General features: G+C 41.0%; 1 protein-coding gene across 2 annotated transcripts in view; it reads right to left on the bottom strand.

Annotated features, from left to right (window-relative positions):
* DMXL2 (Dmx like 2) overlaps nt 1-12,984 on the bottom strand; it is a 171,168-nt gene extending 158,184 nt beyond the window's left edge. For both annotated transcript variants that reach the window (XM_055537960.1, XM_055537961.1), the window contains exon 1: nt 12,759-12,984. In XM_055537960.1, coding sequence (XP_055393935.1) covers nt 12,759-12,845 — 87 coding nt within the window. In that variant the 5' untranslated portion in view covers nt 12,846-12,984. The remainder of the gene's footprint in view (nt 1-12,758) is intronic.
* Between the last annotated feature and the right edge of the window lie 8,028 nt (nt 12,985-21,012).

The following is a 21,012-nucleotide window of genomic DNA, read 5'->3' as shown; positions in this document are numbered from 1 at the left end:
CAAGAGAGCATATTAGGTATTACTTAAGATAGGATTAGCAAAGGGATTTAGAAAAAACCACTTTCTGAAAACAATGAAAATACAGTAGATATAGTTTTAGACATAGAACTAAAAGTCTAATGTATGTTTAATATATTAGTCTCATGAGGGCAATGGGGCAGAGACAATATTCAATGAGCTATTAGTTGAAAAATTTCCAGATTTGATGAAACACATCAACTCAGAGGTTCAAAAATCTCAAAAGTCCCAAAGAAGATTTAAAAAAAAAAAAAAAAAGGCACACTTAGATGCAACACAGTTAAACTCCAGAAAGACAAGAAAAATCTTAGAAGCAGTTAGAGGGGAAAAAAGCAAAAATATAACTTCCAAAGGAGCAACAGGCTAGCAGCTAACTTCTCAACACAAACAGTGGAGGCCAGAAGACAAAGGAGTGACATCTTCAAGATGCTAAGAAGAAAATATTGCCATCCTCAACCTAGCAAAAATGTCTTTCAAGAATGAAACACAAAACCTAAAGTCAATAGAAGGGAGGAAATAAAAATCAGAGAGGAAATAAATAAAAGAGATTTTTTAAAAAGTCAATAATACCAAGATCTGATTTTCTGAAAAGATAAACAAAAATAGACCTCTGGCCAGGCTTACCAAGAAGAAAAAGAGAGAGGAGCCAAATAAATAAAATTAAAAATGCAAGAGGAGAAACAGCAACCAAAATCACAGAAATACAAAATACCATAAGAAAATATTATTAACAGCTAAATGCCAAAAAAAAATGTACAACCAAGAAGAAATGGACAAGTTTCTAGAAACATATAGCCTGCCAAAACTGAATCAAGAAGAAACATAATTTGAATCCTCCCAGACTTCAGACAATACCATAAAGCTACAGTAGTCAAACACTGTGGTACTGGCACAGAAACAGCCATATACGTCAATGAAACAAACTAGAGGGCCCAGAAATAAACTGACACACCTCCCATCAACTAATCAACAAAGGAGGCAAGAATACACAATGGAGAAGCGTCTCTTCAGCAAATATAACAATATTTTTATAGATAATACTACATTAAAAATTATTATAAGATAAAAATAGCTGTAATTCCCTGTTCTTTACAATATATCCCTGCTGCTTACCTATTCTATTGGGTTGCCCAAAAAGTTCATTTGGGTTATGGAACAACCCAAACAAACTTTCCGGGTGGCCCAATATATATAGTACTCTGTATTTCTTAATGCCGTTTTCCTCATTTGCCCCTCCCCCCTTACCCCTCCCCTTTGGTAACTACTAGTTTATTTTCTATATCTGAGTCCGCTTCTGTTTTCATTTTTGCATATTTGTTTACATTATTTTTTAGATTCCACATGTAAGTAACATCATGAAGTGTTTGTCTTTACCTGACTCACTTCACTAAACACGGGGCTTCCCAGGTGGCTCAGTGGTAAAGAATCCACCTGCCAAGCAGAAGACATGGGTTCTATCTCTGGGTCAGGAAAAATCCCCTGGAGAAGGAAATGGCAACCCACTCCAGTATTCTTGCCTGGGAAATCCTGTAGACAGAGGAGACTGGCAGGCTACAGCCCAGGGCATCACAAAAGAGTGGAACACAACTAGCAACTAAACATCAACAACCCTAAGCATAATATTCATAAGTTCATCCACACTGCTGCAGATGGTGGAATTTCATTCTTTTTTATGGCTGAATACTATTTTATTGTGTATGTATGTGTGTATATATAAATACAAACACACATACCCCACATCTTCTTTATCCATTTGTCTATTGATAGACATTTAGGTTGCTTCCATATCCCAGCTATAATATAAACAAACATTGGGGTGAAGCTGTCTTTTCAATTTAGTGTTTTCATTTTTTCTGGATATATACTCAGGCATGGAACTATATGATAGTTTTAGTTTTCTGAAGAACTTCCAGACTATTTTCCATCGTACCCACACCATCATTACATTTCCACTAAGGGTGTACAAGGGTTTCTTTTTTTCTACATCCTCTCCAACATTCACTATTTGTAGACTTTTTGATGACAGCCATTCTGACAGGTGTGGGATGATACTTCACTGCTGTTCTAATTTGCAGTTCTCTGATTAAAAAAAAAATGCTCAGCATTGATAATTATGTGCCTATTAGCCTTCTCTGGAAGGTATGTCTTCTTTGGGAAAAACAAAAACAAAAAACGTCTACTCAGGTCTTCTGCTCATTTTTTTATTGGGTTGTTTTTATTTTTTTAACCTACATATTTTGGACATTAATCCTTTGTCAGTCACATCATTTGTAAATATTTTCCATTACACAGGATGTCTTTTCCCTTTGTGAATGATTTCCTTTGCTATGCAACAGCTTTTAAGTTTAATTAGATCCCATCTGCTTACTGGTTCCAGTCTTAATCCTACCACAGGTTTTGCTGTGTGGCTTTGACTAAATTCTTTAATTCTGAGATTCAAAATTCCTATACCAGATCTAAATTGTAAAACATTTCATTTCATATACCACTTTAACATACAAGATGAATATTAATCCTTTAATTTCAAAAAAAATTGTTTCTATATATCAACCACATACAACGGGCACTATTAAATATTTCCAGAAAAAAGAGCTACTGTTCAACTACTTTAGCAATTTTACTAGTTTACAGCTTATAACAATACACACCAACAGTATACAACAGTGCATTTTTAATAGCTGGTTTGCCTTAGAGGGTATGCACAATGCTTAAGCATTCAAATATTTTTTCAATCAAAGAAAACCAGGAAGTTAGGCTAAACAAAATTCTCCTGGGAAAAGGAAACTCTCCTTTCCACTTTCTATATTTCATCATTGTTTGCACTGTTGAGTTTTTAACACTAGATACCATATTTAATAATATTAAAACAAAAAATCAAATTCTTAATGATTTTTGTTTGCTTTTGGTTTTAATGGCCAACCTGGGCTTTGGATTATATAAAATTTTTTCAGCATAAAATGATAGCCATGTTTAAATGTTCCATGAGTGTATTTATTAGCACATTCTTTTTTCTTTTTTTGGCAGTGCCCCAAGGCTTTCCCCAACCAGGTGAAAGCATGGAGTCCTAACCACTGGACCGCCAGGGAATTCCCAACATTCTTAAAATTACTTTCTAAAGAAAATCTTGTTTCTAATCAGGAATACTGCTTTAGCTGAGTTCAGTTTACCACCACATGGGGCAACCACCTCAATCAAGTCTTTGTTGGACTCAATTTTCAATTTCAGGCCCCACCCCACCTCAGCTATTTTTTAAAACCTGTAACTTAAAATACAGAATCCCTACAGTCCAGGTATCAGGTTAATCTCTAATTTTTTAGGTATTAGAGTCATTTAAAAACACAACTGTGAAAAATTTAGAACTGCTTAGTGGGCACAAAATCTGTCAATTCTTCTTAATATATTAATATGCATCCTTAGATTAAACCAGGAGCTTCCCAGGTGGCTCAGGGGTAAAAAAATCTGCCTGCCAATGCAGGAAATGCAAGAGATGCGTGTTTGATCCCTGGGTTGGGAAGATCCCCTAGAGCAGGGAATGGCAACCCACTCCACTATTCTTGCCTAGGAAATCCCACAGACAGAGGACCCTGGCAGGCTACAGTACATAGTATCACAAAGTCAGACACAACTGAGCACACACACACACGCACACAGATTAAACCAGACCAATGAAGCTTTATACCTGGATTGTATTCTCTGAGCTTTCCCTGACCCCATCCTATAACTCATTTATATAAATATGGCCTAACTGCCATTGACCTATATCAAAAGTATTATAAAATAATCTTATAAAAGTGGTCATGTTTACTTAACAATGTTTCATATTATACTAAGGTGTCCTTTTTCATCTATTAACTTATTGGGTACTTTTTTATACCCAACAGATTTTGTTCTAGGTGCTTAAAGAAATAGTAATAAAGGGCATTGAAGGCACTAGGCTCTTTTCTCTGGGGGAAAAAAAAAAGTCATTTGAAAATTTTGATCAAGAAACTAACAAGATCTGATTTATATAGTAATAGGATCATTCCAACTATTATGTTGAAAATAAACTGAAGAAGGATAAAACTAAAGACAGACCAGGCAGGGAGACCCATTAAGAACCTATTGTCGTAATTGTGGAAAAAGATGATGGTGTCCTGGACCAGGGTGGGAGCAGCACAGGTGACAAGTGGGCAGATTCTGGATGCATTTTGAAGAATAGCCAACAGAAATTGGCAACAGTAGGTCTGGAGTGGAAATGAAAGAAAAGATTCCAAGGGAACTGAGGGAGGAAAAAAAGATAAGGTAGTCATTTACTGATTTAGAAAAGGCTGAAGGAGGAGAATACTATCAGATAGCTATTACACTCAAGAGGGAGATATCAAAGAAACAGCTAGTTACAGCAATCTGGAATCAGGCTGAGAAGTACTTAAGGGAAGTAAAAGAAAACCAGGGGAGGAAAATGAAGAAACTATTTCAAAGAAGAATAAAAAGCAATTTTATAGGACAGCAAAAAGAAAAACTGTTAAAGCAATTCCCTTGAGTACGTAAGAGGAGATGGGACCTAGGATATTAACCAGGGTTTCTCATAATGGCAGCAGCACTGACAATTTAGGCTAATTCTTCATGGTGGGGGGGGGGGGGCTGTCATGCATATCATAGGATATTGATCAGGATCTCTGGCATCTTCCCACTAGATGATAGTCCTTCCCCCACAACCTTATCAACAACCCATCTCCAGATACTGCCAAATGCCTTACTTGGGGTAAAATGACTTCCAATTTAAGATCATCGGTACCAACAAAGGAACTGGCCTTTGCTGGAAACACTGACAATTTATCCATATAAAAGATGCTATGGTTGCTGCTAAGCTAAGTTGCTTCAGTTGTGTCCGACTCTGTGCGACCCCATAGACAGAAGCCCACCAGGCTCCCCCGTCCCTGGGATTCTCCAGGCAAGAACACTGGAGTGGGTTGCCATTTCCTTCTCCAATGCATGAAAGTGAAAAGTGAAAGGAAGTTGCTCAGTCGTGTCTGACTCTTAGCGACCCCATGGACTACAGCCTACCAGGCTCCTCCATCCATAGGATTTTCCAGGCAAGAGTACTGGAGTGGGGTGCCATTGCCTTCTCTGATGCTATGGTTAGAGTACATGATAATAATTTGAGTATCTCCTTCTGATTAGATCCTCTTAAGTAGAGACATAGTCAAGGCCAGAGAAAACATGAGGAGGCTGCTGGCATATCACAAAATCAAAGTCATTACTCCTAGAAAAATATCAACCTTATAAATATCAGCCTTATTATTGAACTGTAGCTACCATATAAGCTATCTGTGTGTCTGAATTCAGACTGAGCCAAAACTTTTTTTTTTTGGCAGGGGGGTCTCTCTATGCCCCCTTGCATAATCCCCAAATAGTCTCCGGTTTCCTAGGTTTCTTCTAAAACCACAGAAGAAAACATGACTCAGTATAAATTAAATTATTATTCCTGAAAGGGTCCAATTTTTAAAGGAATACCCCTAAAGGAACATATATCCAATGATAATCTAAGAGGATGTCATTTATGCCTTTCAAATCACCACACCAAATTATCATGTACTATGTTTAAAGGAGCCTGGTTCTATCCAGTGACCCCTTTATACTGAGTGACTTCTCCATTAAAAAGATGTAAGCTAACCATATTTTTTGTGTGTTTAGGATGAAGGGAAAGGGGAGCATTAAAGGAGCCCTTAGCAATCATAACATGAGACAGACTGAGAATAAAAGCACAGTCAATTGGTTTCCTGTGTTATGTATCAAGTGCCAGGGTTATGTGAGCTATAGTCACACCACCTGTGTAGCCTGCACCTGCTTCCTCAATAACAGGTCCTAATATATCATGAATTAGCATTCCAGAGCAAAAACACAATGAAAAAGGATTCTACAAACTCAAAAAGATTGAAAACCCTGAAACTTCTCATAATATTAAAATATTTGGTTTCCAAACTTGTTTAAAAGATAAGCCACAAGTTAGAAGACCCTTACTGAATCTGAATCACAGATATTCTCTATTAGTATCCCCTTTTAAACACTGCTTTGCATTCTATCATAGAAGGAAATTAAATTGGTCAGGCATGACTTGTTTTTCCACTGTGCCTTTGAGGTTGTAACCCAACATCCTATACTCTTTTTGATGATTAGATATTGAAACTAATTTGTTCTAAGTGTCTCAAGATCCAAGTTTAAAAAGATATTAAATTTTTTTAATTGAAGTATTTACATATATACAATGCTATGTTAGTTTCAAATGTACAGCAACATGACTCAGGTATACACATGTATGCATCCCTTTTCAGATTCTTTTCCCTTGTAGGTTATTCTAAGATGTTGAGTATAGTTCCCTGTGTTATACAGTAGGCCCTTGTAGTTCACCTATTTTATATATAGTAGTATGTATATGTTAACCCAAACTCATTTTTCTCCCTCACCCCACATCCCCTTTGATAACCAAGTTGTTTTTTATATGAATCTATTCCTGTTTTGTAAATAAGTTCATTTATATCATCTTTTAAGATAATTTCTAAAGTCATCTTTTAAATACCCAAAAAGCTAAGAACAGAAAGTAAAGGGGTAAATCTATCTAGCAGTATAGAGACCCTGAACACCATCACCCTGGCCCCATCTCCCACTCCATACTGCACTCTGACAGTACCAAGGACCAGATACTGAGAATACAGTCATAAACAAGAGCCTCCTTCTCAACTGTGAGCCCAAAGAAGACCCGCTACTTCACAAAGGCTCTGTACGGCTTAATCTCTGAGCCAGAATGGAGGTCCAGGTTCCCTGACTGTGAAGTGTGACCAACAGTCTCGTACATACATACAAGTGGACGGGCAGTGTACACAGACTCCAGACCCACAACCTCACCACAGTTACTTTATGTTTCTGGTTCCATTTTCTCCTAGAGAGGTCCATATAATGCCATCCGAGGTCTGAATACTTAAAGAGAACCTAATTTAAGAACCTCACTCTACAGATGATAAACCTAATAAAGGTTCAGTGATTTAACCAAGGGTCTTATGAGTAGTTGGTCTCTGACCTCCCATTTCTAGGGAGGCACTAGTTGGGGCTGTACCAGAGTTTCAGGGTAGCTGCCAAGAGTCTTCTCTAAAAGGGAGGCTAATTAACAATCTACACAGGGACATAAGTAAAAACCTTACAGAACCTCCTATTAACCTAAAGGCTAACAATGAATACAAGGCTACAAACTCTAAAATGTATCAATTTAAATACACAAGAAGCTACTCTCCCAGAATAAATGGGCCAATTTCTCCTGGAAAACAAGTCCACTCTAAATTCTTGACTTCTGTCTTTCCTTTATTCTTAGCATAGGTAAAGTCCTTAATACCTGTTGATAACCAGTCAGGATAGCAGCAGTTTTTCTGTCCAACTCCCCAGTTTCCCCGGCCAAAAGTGATCTCTTTTTCCTCTGTATTCCTGCAAGAATTTAAATATCTCACAATACCACACAGCTGGCCTGCTGTGGTGAAGTATATGTCTTAATTCCCCTAGTAGATTACCAGGTTCTTGCACTTTTTAATAAACTCCCTGAAATCAGGACTATGTTCTGTTCTGTTTTTTAAAATCTCCACAGAGCCACACACATCCATGTGCTCAACAAATATCTGTTAAATGTATAAACAAGCTGATTATTTTCAAAGTTTGGTGTTGCTGTAATTCTAGGACTAGAATACTATTATGCTACAGTAGAATTAAAATATATCTAAATGTCAAAAAAAATCATATAATATTATCTTCTAACTTTTAAATAAAGGGTTTTTTTCATTCATTACTAGAAAAAATAATAATAATAAAAGTCAAGAATGTCAGAAAATACATTTTCCTAAAAAGCTATAGGTAAAGGACTTCCCTGGTGGTCCAGTGGTTAAGAATCTGCCTGCCAATGCACAGGACATGGATTCAATCCCTGACCCAGGAAGATCGCACATGCTGTGGGGCAACTAAGCCAAGTGCCACATCTACTGAGCCCAGGCACCTGGAACCCATGAGCTTCAACCACTGAAGCCCTCACACTCTAGAAAAGAAGCCCATACTCACCACAACTAGAGAAAGCATGCAGGCAGCAACAAAGACCCGGAGCAGCAAGGAAATTTAAAAAGCCCCAGGTAATGTTTACAAATCCTATTTCTCAAAATTCTAACTGAATTTGCTATCTAATAAAGAAGTCTTGTTTTGCTTTTTTAAGTCCTGTGTTTGTTTTTTAACCACTTTTGTGAAAGAACAGTCACCCAGTAATGCATCCTTTGGGCTTCCCAGGTGGTTCAGTGGTAAAGAATCCGCCTGCCAAAGCAGGAGACACGGGTTCAATCCCTGGGTTGGGAAAGATCTCCTTGAGGAGGAAATGGCCACCCACTCCAGAATTCTTGCCTGGGAAATCCCAGGGGCAAAGGAGCCCGGCAGGCTACAGTCCATGGTGTTGCAAAAGAGTCAGACACAACTGAGCAACTAAACAAGTACGTCCTTTATATCGTACCACTCCTTGACTTCGCTGCTCTGGGTCTTTGTTGCTGCCCGCATGCTTTCTCTAGTTGTTGTGAGCATGGGCTGGGCAGCTGTGGCCTGTGGGTTCTAGGGGCATGGGCTCAGTAGTTGTGGCACACGGCTTAGTTACACGTAGCATGTGGGATCTGTCTGGGCCAAGGATTGAACCCATGTCCCGTGCACTGCATTTGTTGTTCTTGCCATCCAGAAACACCTAATACCACTCCCTGTCTTTCTAAGTATCAATCTTCCAAGAAATCTTTTCTTATCTTCCCAACTACATGTGATCGCTTTCATCTGCCTTATATCGTAATTATGTACATCATTTTTATCTCTGCCAGTATAAGTTCCCTGAAGGCTAGAAATGGCTAATTTTTGTTAATATCCTTCAGTGTGTTGAATTCAAATTAGAATGGAGTAAATAACATCAACACCCCTTATATGTCTGAAAATATAGATTATACCCCTTAAGTGAAAAAATATTTTAATATTAATAATCGTCATGTACCATCATTGTTTTAATTAATATTCTAATGCTTCAGTTCAGTTCAGTCACTCAGTCGTGTTCGACTCTTTGCAACGCCATGGACTGCAGCACACCAGGCCTCCCTGTCCATCACCAACTCCCAGAGTTTACTCAAACTCATGTCCATTGAGTCGGTGATGCCATCCAACCATCTCATTCTCTGTCGTCCCCTTCTCCTCCCGCCTTCAACCTTTCCCAGCATCAGAGTCTTTTCAAATGAGTCAGCTTTTCGCATCAGGTGGCCAAAGTTTTGAAGTTTCAGCTTCAACATCAGTCCTTCCAATGAACATTCAGGACTGATTTCCTTTAAGATTGACTGGTTGGATCTCTGTGCAGTCCAAGAGTCTTCTCCAACACCACACTTCAAAAGCATCAATTCTTCTGCGCTCAGCTTTCTTTATAGTCCAACTCTCACATCCACACATGACTACTGGAAAAACCATAGCCTTGACTAGACTTACAGAAAAGTAAAATTAATAAACTGAATACTATTTTCAGAGAGTAATAAACAATATAAATAAGGAGAAATTTACACTATCTGCTGCATTAAGCCTTAAACATCCACCTACCTACCTATAAGAAGGTAGCTGGAAATGTCTTGATGGCATAATAAAAGTACAACAAAGCTCATACATGGTAGAAGATCAACCCTGAACTACCTAGGACCTGACTTATTGCAAGATAACAATATTTCCAGAACTCAGAACTTATATTGAAGAGAAAAGAACTATTTAAAGGTGGCATTTATGTAAGTGTATTTATAAAATTACAATGGAGTGTTTAAAAAAACTGTCAAAACACAAGTGAAAAGCATCACAGCCCACACGCCAGCACTAAAAGTACACTCATCACTGGGACTGTCCACTACAAACCGCACCACCACGTCAACAGAGCAGAGATCATGCCCTGACAACACAGCCACCACACACGGTGCAATATAAATAGATGACTGTATTTCAATTACAATGACATGAACACATCAAAGTTCTTTTACAACTCTTTTTCAAAAACTTTGTGTGTAGACTCTGATATAATTGATCTGCCCAATTTTGAAAAGGTCCTCAGACTACTACTGGCTAGCTCCAAGACGGTCTTTCCTTCTACACTGGCCACGTCTAGGCCTTCCACACAAACACACCCTTCAGAGCAAGGACTCTGACAGGAAAGAGACATACTACAGAAAAAAAGCCCACCAGATGAGAAGTCACAAGACTTCCATTACAGCCCTGGCTGGTCCCCTTTTTAGTCACCTGACTCAGAACTAGAGCTGTTTCATCTGATTTCTGTACAAATCAAACGGCATGCTAACATAAAGGAGGTTTTTTTAATTTCATTTTTCCCTGTACTATCACTGGCATTGAAATAACTGGTAGCTGATTCCTGAGTACTTGAAAACAGCTTGTTCTCATTTTTTTTCAAGCAACTCTGTTCTTCACAGAGCCCAAAAGGTCATTTCTAGTTCAAGGCAAAATTATAGCTGGATCAGTGCATTCAAAACCAAGATATTAAAATGAGATGGTACAACAAGAGTGTAAATTCCAAAAGACCCAGTGTCACAGGCAGCCATCCTAAACCAGGTAAACTGTGAATCATTATTTGGGAAAACAAAAAGGATTCTCTTGTCTACATAAAAATGTAGGCTGGAGTAAGAAGATTAGCATGTCTGTAGCAGAGGGGCCAAGATAAAGAGTACACACTCAAATATCAAGTCAAAGACAGCAGAAGAATATCTGACAAGTTTAAATTGCACAATACAGCTATCAGGAACAACTAAGTATTATTGAGCCAAGAATAAAAGGGTAAAATGGTATCTGAAGATTATTATACACCAGTTGTGTGGAGCATGAACTGAGGTGATCAGAAATGTCAAAAAATCCAGTTTTGAAATCCTTAATATTAAGTAATACAAATAAGGTTCTACAATAAGCTAAAGACATGAAAGGGGGTAAATCTGATAGTCACTGCAGAGAGTCAGCTAGACGTGGTTAACAGACTAATGAGGGAAAAGGAAAAAGATTTGAAAATGATTTCCAAGGACCTGCTCATGGGCGGCCTACAGCATAACCACACCTGCGCAGCATTAACTGGCTTTTCCTGACTGCACCTGAACCTGTTTAGCCCTATATACCAGCCTCACAATAAGACACCGTTCTATTCTAGATAGAAACTAAAAACTACCACCACCATAATAGTATAGAGATACCCCATAAGCCAAGATTCCAGACTGGTTTCTTGATGGAGAAAGCCTGCTCTTCTAACCCTGGTGAACTTCCTCTCCAGCTACAAAACTAGGGGAGAAGGAAATATCTTCTACATCCCCCAAACTGTCTACACACCTAAAGCCCAAGTTCAACACCATATGGATCTTTTACGTCACCAGTACACAAAACATAGATGACAACATTGACATGGATAGGTATAACAATACAGTCAGGCAAATTATATTTTCTAATGGTTCATTCTAAACTGGTACAAAGCCAAGTTGATTACATTTACAATTAAAGTGCCCAAAAAGCAATATTATGGGGTTATCTCTAATGCATCACAATGATAATTTCTGCTCCAGAATGCACTGTGCTACATAATGATTCTGCAGTTTTGCAGGAGCTTTTCTTATTTCTGCAGCTTTAAAAACATGCTTCTGGAAAACAGTGTTTCCTTTTTCTTAAAAGCACATTATACTATTTCCAATTTTACCAAGCAGAATGGTTATTAATAACAATGTGTATTTAGTCGAGGTCTCATCGTCTACATTTTGTTCTGAAGAGGACGAATTTAATACAAAAAACTCATCAATCCATGGGAGTCTCTCTACGGGTAAAAGAAGCTCCAGGGCTTGGTTTGAATTGTCTATACTAACAACATCCCATTCTCAAAGGGACTAATTCAGCCATGCTCCTTGAGAAACATGTCTGTTTCACCCAGATTTTTAAGAGGTTCTATCTAACACATTACTGTTTACATACACTTTAACTTTAACCTCACAAACAAAAACACTGTCATAAAATTTGAACATTGCCTTATCTCATAAACAAACAAGCCTACCTGGCAAACGGATTAAAATATTATCTAGGGAGGTTACCAAACCGTGATCTCGTGATAAATAACAGCTCCCCAGGCCTCTGTCACTCTAATTATTCCATTCTAAATTTCTCGGGGGCAGAGAATTAATTTTTTCCATTTTCGTGTGGGAATTAAGATTCTGCATATCAGGAGGAAGAGGGTCGGGCTTAAAGCCACCGGCTCCAGCGGCTCCTCGCTGCCCTAACACCGCGGGCAGGGGGAGCCAGGTGCAGCATCGCCTCCACGCGCCGAGACAGACCGAGTCTCTGCGCCTCCAAGAGCAGGTGTGAAACGGACGCTCTGGGCTTTCAGTGGTTTCACCTTCCTCCACCGCAGACCAGGGGGCCATCCTAGGCGAGGAACCTTCTAGTCCAGTCACCCCCAGGGGCCCGCTTGCTGAGGACGCACATAACGGTGGATTCCTAAACCTTCCCCCAGACGGGTAATTTCCTTCAGCAGTCGCAGGATTCACAGTCCCACGGCCCGCCCCCTAAGCTGGGGTGCAAAGAGGACGCGGGCGGGGCCCCCCAACACTTCGCAGCCTACCGAGGAGGCGTGGGCTCGGGACAAGGTGTTTCGGCCCCCGCGTCGAGCCCGCGGCCTCTTCCCCTCAGACTCCCGGACTACCACTCACCGTGAAAGGGACATCCTCGACGCTGCCCACGGAGTAGCAGTTGTCTCCAGGGTTGACAGCTCCGGTGAGGACCTGATGCAGATGCATCCCCGGAGACCCGGCTGGGAGGCGAATGCGCGAGGAGCGCAAAGAGCCCTGCTCCCGTCCCTCCTCCGGCCGCGAGAAAGCTTCCCGCTTCGCCTCTCTCGGGACTCACCCCGCTGCGGCTCTGGCTTAAGGCCTCGTCCCCCCCTTCGTCTCCCCCCGGCGTCGTCCCAGCTATAGAAGCTCTTCGGCCGCCGCCGCCCGGATTGCCGCTCGGCTGCGGAAATGCCCGGATGCTCCCACCGCCGGCTGCACCGGCGCACAAATGCGGGAGGAGAGCAAGAGTGCGGGAGGGGGAGGGGTAAAGGGTGGGGGAGAACGCGAGCCGGGCGCGTGCTGGAAGAGACGCTCCTCCCGAGGGAGGTGGGCGGCGCGCGCGTCCACCCTCTGAGCAGAGCCGGACGAGGGGAAGGGTAAACCCCTCCTCCCGCTGTTAAGCCCTTAGCAAGGTCCTTCTTCTCACGCCCCGCTTGTGCGCGTGCGCGCACAGAGGTTTCCAGGGCAATAGCGCGCGCCTCGCGGACCCCTGTCCCAGGATTGCGCGCGCAGACTTGCGGGAGTTCCCTTGGAGCCTCTGGGTTGCGGCCGCTGGGGGCGGTCGCCGGGGTGGCCGCGGGGCGGGGTGGAGGCCTCTCCTGGCCAAGGCCCAATCCCTCTCGCAGACGCACCGCTGGGTGTGTGTTTCCTTCTCTGAGTCTTTAATCCATTACCAAGCACACTGCATGATGGTCAGTGCAGTTGACCTCAGGAGGACACCCGTCACCAGGAAATCCCACCTCTGTAAATCTAAATCCCTTAGTGCTTTTTAAAAGTACAGTGCATTAGATATTTTATTTGATGTAAACAGTAAAAATATCTTGGAACTGTGTAGAGAAGCCGTCTAACAGCAAATTATTTTGTTCCCCCTTTTCGTCACAAGTTTGTTCTAGACCATCGAAAGGAGCCCCCTGGAATGAGTGACTCCTCTAGACTCTTTTTTCATGCGTGATGTCACGGATTCCCTGATTTTTCTAGACTGTCTGTCACAAGGTTTTCAGCCTATACTGTGTGTGTGATTTACGTCACTGAGGCAAGGAAGTAGAAGGGAGCAAGATACAACTATAAAACCAAGCAGAACGCCAAAAGTGTTAGGATTGAGACACAAAAGTCTATGCACCACAAGAGGAAGAAGAAGAAGAGTATGGGTGTTAGGAAGAGGCTGACATAAACGCTGCCTTCAAATAGAGAAAATAACCTGAGCTAAGGCTTAGAAGTGTAAAGTGACAGGATGTGCCAATGTAAGAAGACATAAGAGATGAAGTTTCGATGCCTGGGTGGGAAAGATCCCCTGGAGGGGGAAATGGCAACCCACTCCAGTATTTTTGCCAGAAGAATCCCATGGACAGAGGAGCCCATGGGCTCCAGTCCATAGGGTCGGAAAGAGTCAGACACGACTGAAGCGACCTAGCACCCGGTAGGTTAGAGGAACAAAGATTAGATTAATGTTTAAGTCTGAAGATATATAGGGTGGGGAAAAGGAAAGGTAGTTAACATGAGATGGATACCTGCAAGAAGTTAGTTTGTGGCCAGCCTGAACATGTGGAGTCCTGAATGTTCCACTAAAAAGCTTCGATTTTAGATATCAATCTGCCCGCAGTGTGTGTGGCTGCCGGTGGGGGGCTGGGGCGAGGAATGTGTGCGTGCTCAAAAGAGTCATACTCTGCGACCACGGACTGTAACCTGCCAGACTCCTCTGTCCATGGGATTTTCTCGGCAAGAATACTTTCCTCCTCTAGAGGATCTTCCCCACCCAGGCGACAATGAACCTTGTCGCCTACATTGGCAGGCGGATTCTTTACCACTGAACCACCTGGGAATCTCATGGGGTGGGGATGGGGGGGTGTCCGTCAAATGCTTCAAATGCAGAAATGTATAAACCTCTGCTTCTTTAGGAAGGTGACTTTGTTATCACTGTGAGCATAATTAGAAATTTGGGGAAGACTGCAGGCAACAACCTGGCCAGAGTTGGTAATCTGTTTAGTGAAACGAGTCAAAAGATAGTTCCCAGTGACCTAAGGCCTTTTTATTTTCATCTTCAATTAATGGCATAACTGTTCCCCCAGTCATCCAAACTAGAAACTGCAAGCTAATTTCACTCCCATTCTCTCTCTTGTCCATATCCAAGGATCACTTTTCCAGGTCCCTAATTCATGCCCTTCATCATCCCTGCTGCCCTTTACCTCATCATTTCTCAAGTGATTACTCTAAAAGCCTCCTAACTGGTTTGACAGCTTTTCATCTCCGTGCTCTCCAATCCATCCACAGCTCTGCAGCCTGAGAAACCTTTTTAAGGGAAAAATTCCTCTGCTTAAAATCTCCACTTTCTACAACTTCTGCCTAATCCTCCTATTTTATCTCAGGCTGTTCCCTCACACCCACTATGCTCCAGCCCCACAGAGCTATTTGCTGTGTCTGGAGCATACAGGTTCTCTTAAGCTTCTGGGTTCATGCTCTTTACTTTCTCCTTCCCCTTGTTGATCTGACAAACCAGAACTTAAAAGTTGGTTACTCAAAACCTTTCTTGTCTATTTCCAAACACCCTGAGGCTTCTTCCTCTTGAAACACACATATCACATAGGGATCTCAGTCTTGGTTTGTGTCTGTTTCTTCTACTGGAGTTGTAGATACTTCAAGTCAGGATCAGTATCTTATTTTCTCTATGTTCTTGATGCCTGCATCATAGTACTCTATTTGTGCTGAAATACAAGATTTTAAAGTGAGTAAAACCCAATTTTTCCTGAAAAAATGTATGGGGTAAAAAAGTACCTGTCAGGGGCTTTCCTGGTGGCCCAGTGGTTGAGAATCCACCTGCCAGTGCAAGAGACACAGGTCCAATCCCTGCTCCAGGAAGATCCCACATGCCTCAGAGCCACTAAACCCTTGTGCCACAACTACTGAGTCAGAGCTTTAGAGACTGTGCTCCACAACAAGAGAAGCCACTGCAATGAGAAGCCCGTGCTCTCTGCAACTAGAGAAAGCCCCTGCACAGTGACAAAGACCCAACTCAGCCAAAAATCAAGAAATCAATCAATATTTGAAGTGAAAAAATAAATAAATAAAATGCTTAAATACAAAGATCAGTCATGCCTACTATAATTCTAGGTAAAGTATTAATAGTGATTGAAAAAAAAGTATTTGTCAGTATACATGGGATTTCCCTGATAGCTCAGTTGGTAAAGTATCCACCTGCAATGCAGGAGACCCAAGTTCGATTCCTGAGTCAGGAAGTTTCACTGTTGAAGGGCTAGGCTGCCCACTCCAGTATTCTTGGGCTTTCCTTGTGGCTCAGATGGTAAAGAACCTTCCTGCAATGAGGGAGACCTGGGTTCTATATCTGGGTTGTTAAGATCCCTTAGAAAAGGGAAAGGCTACTCACTCCAGTATTCTGGCCTGGAGAATTCCATGGACTGTATAGTTCATGGGGTCACAAAGAGTGGGACACAGCTGAGTGACTTTCACTTCACTTCAGTATACATGCATTTATTTGTGTGAGTGTAAAAGCGTTTAAATGATTTTCAATGGTTTTGTGGAAGCATAACATACTTGTGTAAATAAAGTATACCGTGTACAGTATGTTGGGTTCCAGGAAATCATGGGTTCTATATGTTTAACCATATATTACTAACCATGAATAAGTGTTGTTTTTGTTGTTTAGTCTCTAAATCATGTCCAACTATTGCAGCTCCATGGACTGTGGCCCACCAGGCTCCTCTGTCCATGGGATTTCCCAGGCAAGAATACTGGAGTGGGTGGTCATTTTCTTCTCCAGGGGATCTTCCTGACCCAGGGATCACATCCGCATTTCCTGAATTGCAGGCAGATTCTTTATCACTGAGCCACTAGGGAAGCCCATGAAATAAGCCATATTTTTTTTTTAAAGGGAAAATATCACAGACAGCAAAATGTACACACAAAAAATGAAACCCCGTACTATGCATAATGCACTATAAAGGCAAGTACTGGTGCTGCATCTTGGTACTAGCAACTAAAAAGCATGCCACAGTAGCAAATACATTTGGGATAATTCCTATATATACAGTATGTAGCAGTAAGAATTGGTATAAGGCAAGCAGTTAAATACAGTAAATTTAAATAAATTCCTTTAGAAGTGACTTCTAAATGTGTGTAGACAAACATTTCTGTAAAAACTGGAACAAAATATAAGCAGATTAATAGGTTTGAAGGAATCCCAACATTATGTTCATACATAAGGCAAATATTTTACTAAACAGTAATACATGTTGAATAACAGGGATAATGAATATGTGTTATAGAAGCTAGTGTTTTAGTGAATGATAGCTATGTACTAAGAAACGAACAGTTTCTAAGTGTCATAAAGATTTTTAATCTTCACCCTCAAAACTTAAAGAAACATTTCCGAAGCTTGAAAACCATTGCTGCTACTGGACTTTAGATGAATCTCTTAATCATCAGCTTTCACTGCATTAGAGACTGAGTCAAGGAGTTCCCTGGCAGTCCAGTGGTTAGGACTCATGGCTTTCACTGCCAAGGCCCAGGTTCAGTCCCTGGTCAGAGAACTGAGATCCCACAAGTTGTGCAGTGTGCCTCCCTACCCCCAAAAAAAGAGTCAAAACCATTATCAAACAAAACCTTTTACTCGGATTGTTAAGAGCATTTTTAATTTCATAGTATTTAAATCATTTCACTATTGGCTCTTGTTTTACAACATCCCATGAGGTTTTGGCCCAGTCACACAGTTGTTAGATTGGAGACCTCTTCCTTCTTCCTTTTGATATCAACTGAAAATCTGAAGCCTGCATCCACCTATTTCACTCTTCCTTCACAAATCCTTTAAATGACTTCATGATAGCAAAGCAACACCTTAAACTCAGAACTGGTTAGTTAAGTCTCCTGGAATCACAGCCAAGCCTTTTGCTGTCCAATCTGATCAATCAAAACTCATTCCAGACTAATATGTCAAGTTTCCTTAGTAGCCCACCCACTAGGACAGCCTTACTACATTTTAACTGTCTACAGTCATTTCTTCCTAGTTCATCAACCTTTTGCATGGACCTGAAAATAAAGTGGGGATTTTTATTCTGATCTGGTAATTACTTTAAAAAAAAATTAGAAAAAGTATCAGTTTTGTAACATTAACAAAATATTTCAATACAGCTGTAAGTTATGGCTTCTCATGTCCACAAGTTTTTGTTTTTGTTTTTTTTATTAAAGTATAATTGACATATTAGTTTCAGGTATACAACATAAGGATTTGATACTTATACATATTGTAAGTGATCACCACAATAAGTCTAGCTAATACCATGGCTTCACATAGTTACAAAAATTCTTTTTCTTTTGATGAGAACTTTTAAGACCTCTTCCCTTAGCAACTTCAAATATGCAATATAGTACTATTAACTATAGTCACTATGCTGTACATTGCATTTCCATGATTATTTATTTCATAACTATAAGTCTACATGTTTTAATAATAAAAATATTGTACCTTTAGGGTTTAATGGAACATTGGCCATCTGAGGTAGTTTCCCAGCAGTAATCACATACTCTTGTGCACTAGCTACCCATTGCTGCTGCTGCTGCTGCTGCTGCTGCTAAGTCATTTCAGTCGTGTCTGACTCTGTGTGACCCCATAGACGGCAGCCCACCAGGCTCCCCTGCCCCGGGGATTCTCCAGGCAAGAACACTGGAGTGGGTTACCATTTCCTTCTCCAATGCATGAAAGTGAAAAGTGAAAGTGAAGTTGCTCAGTCATGTTCAACTCTTAGCGACCCCATGGACCGCAGCCTACCAGGCTCCTCCATCCCATGGGATTTTCCAGGCAAGAGTACTGGAGTAGGGTGCCATTGCCTTCTCCAAGCTACCCGTTACTGTGTAACAAATTACCCCAAAACTTAGTGGCTAAAATCAACAATAAACACACAGTTTCTGTGCCTCAATAATTCATTAGTGGCTTAGTTGGGAGGTTCTAGTTCTTGGAGTGTCTCCAAATGTCAGCCAGATAATAAAAGAAGCTAGACACAAAAGGCCATATATTGCATGATTCATTTTGATTACGTTTTCTGAAAAGGCAAATCTATAGAATAGAAAGAAGATTCGTGGTTGCCTGGGGCTGGTGGTGGAATGGGAAGTAACTGCTAATGGGCATGGGGTTTCTTTGCGTGTGACAAAAATATCCTAAAAATAGACTGTGGTCATGATTGCACAACTCTGTAAATTTACTAGACATCATTGAATTGTACACTTAAAATGAGTAAATTTTATTATTAATAAACTGTAGGCTCATAAAGCTATCCTAAAAAAGAAGTGTCAGCCAGGGCTACAGTCATCTGAAGGCTTGACTGAAACTGAAGGACCCTTTTCCAAGACAGCACACTCTGATGGCTGGCAATCTGATCCTGGTGGCTCCGTGGTTGAAGGGCGGGGGAGCTTCAGTTCCTGGTTATGCGGTCCTCCCCATAGCATTGTCCGCTCCACAGCAGCTGGCTTCCCCAAGAACCAGTGATCCAAGAGAGACCAAGGAGGAAACTGCAATGCTTTTTATAACCTGGCCTCAGAAGTCACACACCATCACTTCCACCATATTTTATTAGAAACACAGGCGAGCCATGATCTGGTGTGGGAGAATATTTTCCAAAACAGTGAATACCAGAAAATGAGAATCACTGGGTGCCACCTTGGGGGCTGACTACCATGCCATGGAACTCAAGGATTTTCTCTTCAAACATTAAAGGGCATCATTTCTGTCATTCTTATTCTTACCTACAGAGGTAACTGGAATTTCTACTTGTAAACCTAGTGTTATAATGCTGATCTTTAATATGTCTGTTATCAGTTCTTTTTTGTTGTTGTTGCTGAACTGGGTCTTTATTGCTGCACAAGGGGCTTTCTCTAGTTGCAGTGCAAGGGCTTCTCACTGCAGTGGCTTCTCCTGTTGCGGAGCACAGAGCGCACGGGCTTAGTTGCTCAGTGGCATGTGGAATCTTCCTGGACCAGGGACTGAACCCATGTCCCCTGCATTGGCAGGCAGATTCTCAACCACTGAACCACCAGGGAAGTCCTATTATCAGTTCTTTATTGGTGAACTATCTGTATGTTTTAAAAATTGAATTTGCCAAGTGAGTCCATTTGTTTGAGGGGTCTGATACCCATATTTTTAAATGTTTACTCTCATTGTGGAGACCTTATAGTTTTTTTACATCTTTAAGATGTTATTTTCTTTGGTGGATAGCAATGCAAGCCCTGACTCCCCATTACAGATGCTATGAACTGTAGCCTGCCAGGCTTCTCTGTCCATGGGATTCTTCAAGCAAGAAAACTGATGTGGGTTGCCAAGTCCTTCTCCAGGTGATCTTTCCAAACCAGGGATCGAACTCACGACTCACGTCTCCTGTATTGGCAGTCAAGTTCTTTACCGGCAGCATCAAATTATTGTCTTCTTGGTGACTGTATCTCAGAATATTAGTTATTTACTCATACCTTATGCTTTCAGCCTTTTATCTCTAATATGGGTGCACTGAACACAGTGCATGTGTGCTAAGTCCCTTCAGTCATGTCCAACTGTTTGCAACACTATGAACTATAGCCCGCCAGGCTCTCCATGGGACTCCATGGGACTCTCCAGGCAAGAATACTGGAGTGGGTTGCCATGCCCCCAGTCCAGGGGATTTTCTGACCCAGGGATCAAACCCAAGTCCCTTGCATCTCCTGAACTGGCAGGTGGGTCCTTTACCACTAGCCCCACATTAAACACAGGGCAATTTTTAAACACTGTTTTAAAGAGTAGGGATGACTCTTATAAGCAGCTGAATAAGGTAAGTTTTTATCTACTTGGATTCTTTTGTTGCTAGGATCTGAGAAGACACATCATCTTAGAGGAATGATAGTAAATGGTTCATTTCTTTGCAGAAACTGATTCTACTCTGAATAATAAAATGCTCTATAAACAAAACTTATTTCCTTAAATATCAGTGTTTCATAAACTCATTTAAGTGAGAGTTTACAGGGAAACTAATATTTTTGGTTTTAGTTTTTGCCAATTAAATAATTGCTATGTAAAATACACCAGACATGACATGAACTGACCCCTGCTTATCTTTCTAGTTTCATTTTTTGATACTCTGAACTCTAAGTATATGTTGCAACCACA

The sequence above is a fragment of the Bubalus kerabau genome, chromosome 10 (genome assembly GCF_029407905.1).
Source record: "Bubalus kerabau isolate K-KA32 ecotype Philippines breed swamp buffalo chromosome 10, PCC_UOA_SB_1v2, whole genome shotgun sequence".
Lineage (NCBI taxonomy): Eukaryota > Metazoa > Chordata > Mammalia > Artiodactyla > Bovidae > Bubalus > Bubalus kerabau.
This window is presented reverse-complemented; position numbering and strand designations above follow the sequence as displayed.